General features: G+C 37.3%; 1 protein-coding gene and 1 long non-coding RNA gene across 2 annotated transcripts in view; both read right to left on the reverse strand.

The window, feature by feature from the left end:
• Positions 1-218: 218 nt before the first annotated feature.
• Positions 219-12,618, reverse strand: part of ACAA2 (acetyl-CoA acyltransferase 2) — a 37,067-nt gene continuing 24,667 nt past the window's right edge. The window contains exons 4-10 of the mRNA XM_082641133.1: positions 11,728-11,844; positions 10,113-10,260; positions 7,851-8,026; positions 7,184-7,313; positions 4,395-4,465; positions 1,867-2,021; positions 219-639 (exon numbers count right to left, since the gene is read on the reverse strand). Of these exons, the coding sequence (XP_082497259.1) occupies positions 555-639; positions 1,867-2,021; positions 4,395-4,465; positions 7,184-7,313; positions 7,851-8,026; positions 10,113-10,260; positions 11,728-11,844 (882 nt within the window). The 3' untranslated portion in view covers positions 219-554. The remainder of the gene's footprint in view (positions 640-1,866; positions 2,022-4,394; positions 4,466-7,183; positions 7,314-7,850; positions 8,027-10,112; positions 10,261-11,727; positions 11,845-12,618) is intronic.
• LOC309814895 lies at positions 4,752-7,174 on the reverse strand. Its single transcript, XR_014295770.1, has 2 exons — positions 6,163-7,174; positions 4,752-6,127 (listed from the first exon to the last, which is right to left on the reverse strand). It is a non-coding gene; the product is annotated as an uncharacterized lncRNA (long non-coding RNA).

Genomic DNA, 12,618 nt, shown 5'->3' on the forward strand with positions numbered 1-12,618 from the left:
GGAATGGGGAGTTGTTTAATGGGTGTAGAGTTTCAGTTCTCTAAGATGAAAAGAATTCTGGAGATGCATTGTGGTGATGGTTGCATAACAATGTGAATGTATTTAATGCCACTGAACTATAGGCTTAAAAATGATTAAGATGGTAAATTTTATGTTATGTGTATTTTACCTCAATTAAAAATTTAGAAAAATACAAGAAATGATAGGAAAGGATTAGCTGAAGTTAAGGCAGAATTTATTCAATTTCCCTGCAATCATATTATCTAAGACATAAGCAGTGGTTATTTGGCAAGGATACAATTCTGTTTAAGGACTTCTATAGTTGGATTTTAGTTCAGAAATGCAGCATATTTGGTACAAATTTGAGAGAATTTATTCTGGCATGGGCTCTTGTTCATGATAAATGCATCTTTGCCTCACCATTCCTTGACCAAACTCAATGACTCTCAGTGCAGGGCATGGCATAACCTTCACAGCTTCTCTGAAGGTCACCTGGCGTACTGTGGCCTGGCCAAGTCATGTGAACGTGGACCAGGGCAGGCTCCCTACTCTCTTCAAGCTGTGTTCTCAATGATGACCGCAATTCCTTGGCCCCCTCCAATGCAGGCCGATCCTACAGCGTATTTTCCACCCCGACGCCTAAGAAAGAAAGCAGTGGCTGAAATCTACTTGAATAAAGAATGTATAGAATTAGATAATTAAGTAAATAGTATTTATAATGGTCACATTTACATTATTCATTCTTGTTCAGCTCATCAGCTTAATCTTTTTTCCAGTCCTCAATATTGGAGAAAAGAGGAGAAAGAATTTGGAAAGCTGGATATTCTTATTTTTTTAAAAAAAGTAGTAACACAGAAGAGGGAGGCTGAAACAAATATAAAAGCTTAGGCTGCTGTGAGGAAGGAGTGAGGACAGGAGGTAATTGGGATAAACTGGAAGTTGAAGAAGGGGGAGTAAATACTCAGCCCCTTTGATTTATTTGTTTTAGATTTTTATGAACCTTAGAATAAGTATAATTACTGAAGTTCGTCCATATGAAAGGTCAGATAATTTAGAAACATTTCATGTCCCTTTCATAAAAATCAGACACCTTTAAAGTACCATCTGCTCTAATTCTTCAGTCCTGATAGAATAACCTTGAGAAACCATCAAGGAATTATTTTTTGTGCACATCAATCACTCATTTCATCTCAATCATTAAGTGAAATAGGAGTCCTGTTTACCTTAAATTCACAGGGGGGCAGAGTGATTTTTCTGCCCTGACATATTTGGTTTTGTTTGCAATTTCTGTACTAAAAGAGCAAAATGATCCAAAATACACAGTACAGAAGGAGGAGCTCTTCTATTAAAACTGAAAAGTATCAAACACACAGAAGGCTCCTCCTGGAACCCTGGAAACAATGAAGGAAAAACTTAGCTCAGACCCAAATTGTCAGTTTGCTTAGGTTTCTTAAATGACAGCACCTAGATCAGTATTTTGTTTTCTTAAATAATTGTGTCTCACTCTTATAACTGGCACTAGAATGCAAGTGCCATGAGAACCAGGGCCTCATCACGGGCTCGCTGCTCTGCACCAGCACCAGGGATGGGGCCAGATGTACACTAGGCCCTCAGTGAACACGTGCTGAGTGGCTGCACTGCAAATGTGAGTAAGAGCAAGCATCCCAAGAGCAGAGGCACCAACAAGTCAACTGAGTCATCTATAAGGTCTACTGAAAAAGGGGTATCCAAATAACCTGTTCCTGGTGAGAAGTAGTGCGAGGTGGTAAGAAGAATGAAAAATGTTGGATTGTTCTGGGGAAACCTAAATTCATGCATTTACACAAAAGATGGTAAATCTGAAAAGCAACAATTTCTAGCATGTACCTTAATTCATGAACCAGGTGTGCAGTAATTCTTGATCCAGATCCCCCTAATGGGTGACCCAAAGCAATGGCCCCTCCATTCACGTTGGTTTTACTTGGGTCAAGATCCAAACTCTTTTCAACTGCCAGGTACTGGGGAGCAAAAGCTTCATTCACCTTAAAACAATCAAAACACTAATAAAAATCCTTATTCACAAACTTATTTCTAACTGAGAACTGTCCAGTCCTGTCAATGGCTAATTATCCTGTTTTTTTTCCTACTTAAATTACATTGCAAGGTTATTTTAATTTATCTTCAATCATTCTTTGTAAAGATAACAGGTTTGAAAATGGGTATATTTACTAAGTGATACTTTAAGTGTAATGCATCCCTCAGAGAAAAGAAATCCTCAGTGATACTATAAATGGATACTGGACTAGAGGCAGTAGGATACTGTAGAAAGCCCACAGGTTCTGCAGCTAGATGGACAGTTCAAATCTTGGCTATATGGATGTTCTTTAAACTCTCTTGACACTCAAATTTCTTCAGTGGTAAAATGTGACTGTCGTATCATCTTAAGAGTTATTGTTAAGGTTAAGTGAAATCGTGGGTATTAAGTGTTTAGTGTATTATCTGACACAAGCAAGTATTCAATAAATAGTTGCTATTATTATTACTACTACTCAGTACTACTAGCCACACTTCCAAGAAACTGATAGACAATAAAGAATAAACCATCAGGGGGGACAGCTTCAAGATGGTGGAGGAGTAAGATGCGGAGATCACCTTCATCCCCACAAATACATCAAAAATACATCTACATGTGGAACAGCTCCTACAGAATACCCAATGAACACTGGCAGAAGACCTCAGACTTCCCCAAAGGCAAGAAAATTCCCATGTACTGGGTAGGGTAAAAGAAAAAAGAAAAAACAGAGACAAAAGAATAGGGATGGGACCTACATCTCTGGGAGGGAGCTGTGAAGGAGGAAAGGTTTCCACACACTAGGAAGACCCTTCACTGGCAGAGACTGGGGATGGGTGGGGGGGAAGCTTCAGAGCCGTGGAGGAGAGCGTAGCAACAACCATGTTGAAACGTGGCCAGAAGTAAAAAGTATCATATTCTTGTATTATACTTAACAAGGCTGCATATGAGAATTACCTTATTTCATGTTTATAGCACTATATTTTCATATGACCTTAGCTAGGGAATTTTATAGATAAGGAAACGGATTTTTAAAAAGGTAACTTTTCCAGGGTTAGGATAAAAATCCAGCCTTGTGTTCTTTTCTACTATATTTTGTCCTCTCCCAAGATGGTCCTTTTTTTTGTCCTTAGATCCAACATTATTTTTCCATTTTATATAGTCATGGTTAAGGAGGTACTAAGAAACCTAGAATATGTTGTGAAACTAGGCTTTCGAACCTAGGAAAAACGACCTTACGATCATCAGAAGTCCCAAAGACAATCATGTCACGGTGTTGAGAGCTATGTCTTTGAGTGTTTATACATCTATAAATGGTGACGAACAGCTCTGCGGAGCTGACATATTTCAAGAGTTTTAAGTGTGAAATCTAAAGTCAGAAATTTAATGGTACTTATTTGCTAATACAAATATGGTAATTAAGCAGCCCCCTTTGAAGCTCTGAGCTATGACCAGCAAAGAATGGAAGAAGAGATTTAAGGATAAACCATTCGTCTGAAACCAGTTACTTGGTGAGAGATTATCACAGAGGACGTCACACATGTGCCTAGAGTGAAAAGGCCCTTTCTCTATTAGTTTAAATAGAGAGATTTTCTTTGTTATATTAGTTATTTCCCAATATCAAGTAGCTTAATTACCTAAAATTTTCAAATACTCCCCAAATGTAGAATGTATATAATCCATTTTTAAGCATTTGCTTAATCCTTTCTTTTAATTTTACTAAATATTTAAGATGCCTTTGTTTTAAACTAACATTAAACAAATCACTCTTTCAATATATCTAAGTTTCCAATGCCAAAAATTATGATAGGTGCATTCCAAATCAAGCCACACTATGGTGTAAAAGCCAAAGGTAAGTTTGGGGGATGGTGGTGGTTTTTAACTTGGCAGAAGTGCAAGAATCTTTTAGATTTGGGATCAGATTATTGTTTTTATATTAGGTCAATTTTTTACCTGTATTTTTTCACTTTAATCCATAAAATAAGGTTAAAGTTACTTATTTCTCACCCACCTTATATAACATTCAATTCAATTCAACAGGAACATTAATAGTCTAAAATGTAGTAGAATCTTACGACGTCATAAAAAGTTTCCAAGAGTTTATACTTTAGTAGAAGAAATCAGGCTCTTTTAATTATTCAACTATAAATAAGGCATTTAAATCAGGTACTGCCTGATTATATGCCAATACAGGCATGTAATGAAAGTAATACTTATTTAGATTCACATCATTTGGAAAGTTTAATGGTACTAAAACAAAAAGAGCTATAAAAATCAAACTAAAGCCATTTATGCAATAGAAGTTGGTGGTTTATCTGTGCTGTAAAAAAAGTAGAACACTTACTTCTACCAAATCCATATCCTTAAGATTTAGTCCTGTTTTCTTCAGTGCCCCACTGATAGCAGGGACAGGACCTATATAAGAACAAAACCCAATTTCATCTTATAAGTATCAAATTTCTCCTTCTTTACTAATCAGGTAAGTAAGGAGGAAATAAAGTGACAGTTAGTAGCTGAAAATCTTGCCACCCTGATAGCACACAATACTGAATGATATGACAATAAAGAAACAGGAAATGGGACCAGGGTGAAAAGCTGTTTATGCAAGTTGTAGATGAGAGACTTAACATGAAAAGGTCTACCATAAGTGACTTTAAGAGTTCAAACAGCCAAGGAGTCATATGGGGTTTTGTATAGATCATTCTTTTTTTTTTTTTTTTTTTCTAGAAAGTCTTCCTTTATTAATGAACTCCTATTTCCCTCATGGTAATATTGAGAGATCAAAGCTCATTGGTTCCACAAATTTATATACACATGTATGTACATACACACATAGGTGTTTTTTTGCTCTTTTTTTTAATGTATTTTTTTTAATTTTAGCTTTTATTTAAAAAAAAATTTGGCCGCTTTGTGCAGCTTGTGGGATCTTAGTTCCCCAACCAGGGATTGAACCCGGGTCACAGCAGTGAAAGCTCCAAGTCCTAACCACAGGAGCACCAGGGAATTCCCATGTATAGATCATTCTTAATACCAAATGGTAAGGCAGACTGAGTGCTCTCCTGGGATACAAATCATATGTATTCCCAGTATAGAAGTGACTGTGGCTACACTCTGAATTTTCAGGCCCATTTGGACAAAAGGCAAGAAACAGCAGTAGTATCTCCATATGGGCACAGTAAGATAGGAAGCTACCAGGCACTTCAGGGAAAAGATATCTAAAGCAAGGAGACGTTTATAACTCCAATGGTAAGCAGAGATTTGAAATAAAATATAACCCCCACTGAAGAAATGCAAATCCACCTTAAAAAACTTTTGAAATAAACTTTAGCTCCCAGATTTCTGATGATCACTAATGACAATTTAATACTGCTCATAATTTTTAAGTAAATTGATATTTCTTTCCAAAAAAAAAAAAATCTGGCTAGGGATGAGTATCTACTTCTCTATCTTAGAGAATGAAATTGCCATAAATGTCTAAAAAAAAATATGTGGTGTGTTTTGTTGAATTCAAGTAGTCAAATATTCTGTATCAAGTTTCACAAACATACCTAAGGTAAAATGGGAAATCAGTCTATAAGAAAAGCAAAACACAATCTCAATACAATGTAATTAATTTTGTCACCTAGTTAAAAAGTTTCTTGGACAACAGTCTGCTGATTGGCAGGGCCATCCAATTAACACTTTTCAATTTAAAGCATCAGTTCTACACTGGCTACTGATTTAATACAGAATCTAATTCCAGATTCTCTTTGTATCTCTAAGACATGAAAATGGGATGGGTAGTCGATAGAAGAGCATCAGTTATCCAGCATGGTCAGGGGGTGAAGTATCCTACAGGGGTGAAAGGTACACAGAACTGAAAGCTGAGGGTGTAAAACCATTGTACATACTTCCATGTCACCATAACCACAGTCAGCATGACTAAATGTGTTCATATTAACTTAGAATCATTACACTCAATTGTAACAATAAGCTAGGCCACAAGCTAATTTTTAAAGGACTGTTTCCATACCACTCTGCTATTTACTGGGACTCAGGAAGGTAGAGTATTCTTTTTGGGAAAAGGACACTTTACTCCTAGTGCTAGATCCTACCACTAACAGCTGTGTAACCTTGGGTACCTTTGGGGGCTATAAGCATCTCATCAGAAGTGCTTTGAGCTGGTTTTTAACTCACTTCTTGTGAAGCACTGGAATCCTTTCTACAAATGAAACCCTATAACAGATAAAGCAAGAGCTGCCCCGGCTGAAGAGGCATTTCAATGGCATTTATTGTACTACGGGGCAAACATTCAGGCCCTGAAATAGAAGGAAGAAAAGCTACATTTTCTTGCTCACCAACTATGTCAAAATGTATCAGAACCTCTTAAATGAGGTTAAACTGAAAACTATAAAATAACTACTCATCTATATCAAATAAATATGGTTGATCATGAAAACAATCAAGGTACACTGAAAAAACCCCACATTCCTAGGCTCTACCCTGGACCTTCTGAAACAAAACCTTGGGGTGGAGTAGGGTTATGGGTAGATTCTGATCATTTGGGGTTGGGAACCACTGCCCTAGATACCAAAATGATAAATGCCATATCAACATACAGATATTTAATTTTTCAAGCTACCTTCCATTCCTAAGATGAAAGTTATATTTTGCTGACAGCGGGTAGCTGAAAGCTAGTAAGCTTTTAAGACTGTAATAAAGAAAAAAAAAAAGACTCACAAAGCAGTTACTAGAGTTGTGGGAAGATTAAATGAGATATATTAAGGACCATGTGTAAAACACCCAGTGGGGTGTGTATCTTCTCTATTTCACCCCATGATTTTTCCATCTCACGTTTTCTTCCATCTTATCAGTACCTCATAATCCTTCTATGTTGTTTACCGTGTGTTAATTTTATGTATCTTAAATGGACAACGGGACACGATTACTGCCCACAAGGAGTTTACATGGCCTTGATCTTCCTATTATGCCTGGCACAGTTTTTCATAAAGATAAGTTGTTTAAATGATTGATTAACAATCTCCTTTTCTCTACAAGTGCCCTTGATTTAGCCACTGTTTCAGGAATCTGAATGCCAAAGAAGCCTTATCTTCAGAAATGTAACAGAACCAGTTTGTTTCACCACAAACTTACCAATACCCATGATAGTGGGATCACATCCTGATACAAAATAGCCCACAATTCTTGCCAGTGGTGTGAAGTTATGTTTTTTAACAGCATCTTCACTAGCTATGATAACAGCTCCAGCACCATCAGAAATCCCCTTGGAAACAGAAACAGATGTTAACTAGAGGGTAAAAGAATATAGTTAATCAAGGTTCAAACTAATGGAGTGGTATTAGGATTCTGGCAATACATAGGAAGCGGTGCCACAATTTGGGATACAAGTAGTATTAGTGGCACACTCCTGGATTAAAGAGATTGTTTTAGGCACAGAATACAACCTCACTACGGGAAAATAGGAAAGAATGTCAAGAAAAAGCTTATATCCAGATGTGGGTAGATGTAAGAAGAAATCTGATGAGTTGTATACATGAGGAAGAAAAACTAAAATAATAAGCCAGCTAGATTTCCTTCTAACATTCTGAAAAGACTAAAAAATTGGAAACATATTATATAACGGCTCCTGGCTAAAATATTTTATTTTGGACTATGAAAACCCAAATTAATAGAATATGAACACTACTAGCTTAAGCTAGATAAGCAAAGACTAGCATGAAAGGTATCTAAAAGGTACTGCATGATTATTTTGCAATGAACACATCAGGAAGAGTTCAAGATAATCCGTGGTGCTACCTACCGATGCGTTCCCTGCAGTAACGGTTCCTTCTTTCTTGAACACCGGAGGAAGTTTATTTAACTGCTCCAGGGTTGTTTGGGGCCGAGCATGTTCATCTACCTGCATTGTCTGTTTTCCTTTCTTTGTCTTCACCTCAATTGGTGCCATCTCATTATTAAAGTAACCAGCATCATTAGCTGAAATAGTAGAAAGACTATTCATTAAAAAGAGGAAAAAATAACAGAAAGCAGAAAAATGAAATCAAATATATCCTTCAATTTATTTATTTAGGCTGCACCACACAGCTTGCAGGATCTTAGTTCCCCAACCAGGCGTGGAACCAGTGCCCCTTGAAGTAGAAGCGCAGGGTCCTAACCACTGGACTGCCAGGGAAGTCCTTATATTTCAGTTTAACTGCCAGGGAAGTCCCTATATTTCAGTTTAATTTAATATTTCAGTCCCTATATTTCAGTTTAATTTAATATTTCAGTTTAATTTCAGTCCCTATATTTCAGTATATCTCAGTCTATTTTAATATAAGCCTTTATTACTTACATAACTTACCTTGCCTACTGGAGGATTTAATATACTATCATCCATGCAGATGCGTTCTGTACCTTTTTAAAATTACAATTTCCGATTTTTTTTACAAGATACTGCTAGACTATTAGTGTTTGTTATGTTACCTACAGGTGTAATGGCACTGAATGGATTTCATGCCCTTTTTTAACTTCTCTGGGTGAGACATGAAGTAATTAAAAAGTTACCAAGCTGTACCTACAGTCAACAATAATGTATTGTACACTTAAAATTTTATTAAGAGGATAGATCCCACGTTAAGTGTTCTTACCACAATTAGAAAAAAAGTTACCAAGTTGTCTATGTCACCAAGTAATCTATGACTGAAATTTAATGACAGGCAACCTGAAGAAATTATATGTGCTATTACTGACACAATTCTAAGTAAAACAGCTTACCTACTTCCACCTCCACTGACTGGACTGGACAATAGTAATATAAAGCTTCAGAAATACAGTAAGCCAGGAATAATATCACCTTAATTTTGATATCACTTTATAGCAGGCTAACACTTTCCTTATTTGGTTCTCACAACTCTGTTAGGAAAAAAGGGAAGGCAAATATTTTTATCTCTGTTATTAGCTCAGTGAATAAATACTTGGTGAACAAATGACTTGACTGAAGTCAGAAAAACTGTATGTGGCAAAACTAGAAATAGGCTGATAACGCTTGACCTCTACACCAATACCCTTTCACTTAAATGTGTAACTAAAAAACAGAGGATGAGTTGGATTGGCTCCATCAGACTTATCTCTCTTGAAATGCTAAAATGAACTTTATCCTCACCATTCCAAGTAGTTAATACCCTTAAATAAGAGCTTCTGCTCATTTATAACAGTTTAGTTTTCAAAACCCTTTTCAGAGGACTAACAAATTTCTTCAACTCACCATACTGATAAAAGAATGGCTGTCACCTTGCTCATTTTGGACTGGCTCACCAGCAGTGTGCAATGTTACACAAGGGCACCGTGGCACCACATCTAGGGCCTTGGACTATTCTGAGTCTCTGAGTCAGGTGCAAGGATTCTCAGTTAGGAATGGGAGAGAGAAGTCATAAAAGGATACCCAATGGGTCTTTCCCAAACATATCATCCCCTTCTTGTGCATATAATATGCCTCTCGGGGGAGGATATCCTCTCTGTCCCAGCTGTCCCAGTGAGCCATCATCTCTGATGGAGTGTATCATAGTCCTCACAGTCTTCTGCTGACCAGTTTGGGGCAAAATTCAAGTGTCCAGATAGGGCCAACTAACCATACTACTTTTTTTTTTTTTTTTTTTTTTTTTTTGCGGTACACAGGCCTCTCACTCTTGTGGCCCCTCCCGTCGTGGAGCACAGGCTCCAGACGCGCAGGCCCAGCGGCCATGGCCCACCGGCCCAGCCGCTCCGTGGCATGTGGGATCCTCTCGGACCGGGGCACGAACCCGCGTCCCCTGCATCGGCAGGCGGACTCTCAACCACTGCGCCACCAGGGAAGACCCATACTACTTTTTAAGTAGTATTCACATACTTCAAAAGAGAAACACCCAGTTAATTTAAAATTGTAGAATATTTAATCATTAAAAAAAAGGAATAATGAAAAACTGTGGTTTTCTAAAGGTATAATTTTAAGCTAATATTATTATATGACCTTCATAATCTAAAACGATAAAAATCTTTCCTAGTTTTCTTTCTATAGATATTTATAATAAACAATTTCACTGACCAGCTTTCCACCTCTGCTGTGACTGCAGGGCATATTTGTCACTGTCTTCTCTGCTGATTTTATGTTTTGCAGCAAGATTCTCTGCAGTAATAGCCATTGGGATTTGGATATGCTGATCTGTTAATCCTGTCCACAAAGAGTCTTCCAGCTATTAAAGACATTAATAAAATGATCTGTAAAGCGTATCTTTTGAAAGCGATATGCCATCATTTCTTTAAATAATCAACAGTTCCAATGAAAACAGTACAATCAGATTTTCTGATAAGCACTTAGTATTGATTTATATTCAGTTCTGAGACATTTTTTAACACCATCCAACGCCATAATAAACTGCACACACCCTCCTCTCTGCATGCAGGGGTCTACAGAGAGCCAGCAGTGCTAAGCGTGCAGGGTGACACACGCAGGAACTCACCCCACAATCAAAACTTCAACCCTTGTGGTTCCATTTTGTAAGAAACTTCAGAGTCCTCGTGCAACACTTCCCTGCAGCCACCTTTGTCAAGCAGTTACAAGCCCCTTACAACAGCGTACGGCTGTGCTCTTTTTCCATCCCATGCCTTCTGTGGCAGGAACAGCTGGTTCAATCAGCTGTTACTACAAGGTTGAAAAGAGCCTGGAATAGGCTCCTTGAGTAATGGTTGGTATTTGCTATCCAATTAGTTAAGTCTCTGATAAATGTACTCCACCTGTTTCTTCTAGACTGCCTTGTCACCTTTTGAGTCACTGACCTGTCTTCCCGAAGGTTTTCTTAAACATATTAGGTATCTTAAATATTACCTCATATTTTCTAAGTCATACTCCTTTCAACTTTCAAAAAGGCAAGGTGAGAAACTGGGTGAACGGGATAAATCAATGATTACGACTGGGATAGCCTAAGAATATACAATGTCATCAGCCCTTTGATGTGGGAAGGACAGCATACTATCACTCTTTTTTTAAAATATTTATTTATTTGGTTGCACCAGGGCTTAGTTGAGGCAGGTGGGCTCCTTAGTTGTGGCACGCGAACTCTCAGTTGCGGCATGCGTGTGGGATCTAGTTCCCTGACCAGGGATCGAACCTGGGTCCCCTGCATTGGGGGCGTGGAGTCTTAATCACTGTCCCACCAGGGAAGTCCCTATCACTTTTCTTCAGTACTACTCAGGCAGTTCTCAAAGGGTCATTTTTTATCTGACTGATTTGGGACACTATAAACTATATTTGAGGAGAATGTTTTCTGTGATAAAGAAGAAATCTATTCAATGGAGATTGCTCCAGAAATAAAATTTCCATAAATCATGGTAAAGATTTAATTATTTGGTTTACCAATTATTCAATAGAGAGATTAATTCAACCTTTGCCCATCTTTTTAATCCATTCCTTCCCTTCCTCCATCTCCCCAGGTGTTAATGCCACTACCAAAGATGTGCCGAGACAAAGTCTAATTTTATGTGAGTTAAAATGTCAAAATTAACAACTACGAAATAGTTAACAAATTTCAAATCATCCATATTTTGCCAATCCCCTATTAACAAAATTGGTTTAAAAATTCTTCTCTACCCCAAAATGCTGTTATTAAAATTATAGTACAATAGTATAAGAAATAATCTTTAAAAATTTTAATGGTTCCAACCTTGATATCTGATCCAAGTGTAGTTCCAAAACGAATATTTCTGACATAGAAGGGAGCCTGGCTCATGCTTTCAGTTCCTCCACACAAGACAATTTCAGAGTCTTTAACACAAATTTCCTATTTAAAAACAAATGAATGACAACAATGAAACCTTTTATTGTGACAGAAGTATGTACTTAAAAGTATGTATTAAGCAGTAAACCAATATAAAGCTAGTAAGCAACATACCCTCACTTAACAGTAAAACTTCCACATTACAATGTCTCAAAGGGAAATATTTGTAAAGTAATTGCAAAGCAAATGCTAAAATATCCATTCCCAAGATACAAGGAGAAAAAACAAACAAACAGGCTTCAATCATTTGTGCAGAAGTAACAAATCCTACCTACATTTTGACAAGGAATGGTAATTCTTAACTCAATACAAATCTTGAAAATTAGCATAGATATTAATGTCTGATATAAATGTACAGATTACCAGCAGGTAATAAAGAATAAATCCTTTAAAAAGGCAAAAGTAAAATTTACCCTATTAATGGATGAATCTGAAGGAGACCACAGATTTATAAGAACTAGGTTAACCTAAAGGACTCATAAAAAAGAACCTGTTTCATTCTTCCAACTTTTTCTACTATTTGCAATTCTCAGAAAAACAGCAAAGAACAACCCTCCAGGAGAGAGACCTTCAAGATGGCCTAGGAGTAAGACGTGGAGATCACCTTCCTCCCCACAAATACATCAAAAATACATGTACATGTGGAACAGCTCCTATAGAACACCTATTGAACGCTGGCAGAAGACCTCAGACCTCCCAAAAGGCAAGAAACTCCCCATGTACCTGGGTAGGGCAAAAGAAGAAAGAAAAAAGAGACAAAAGAATAGGGACGGGACC

Source organism: Mesoplodon mirus, assembly GCF_964341445.2.
Source record: "Mesoplodon mirus genome assembly, chromosome: 13".
Classification (NCBI taxonomy): domain Eukaryota; kingdom Metazoa; phylum Chordata; class Mammalia; order Artiodactyla; family Ziphiidae; genus Mesoplodon; species Mesoplodon mirus.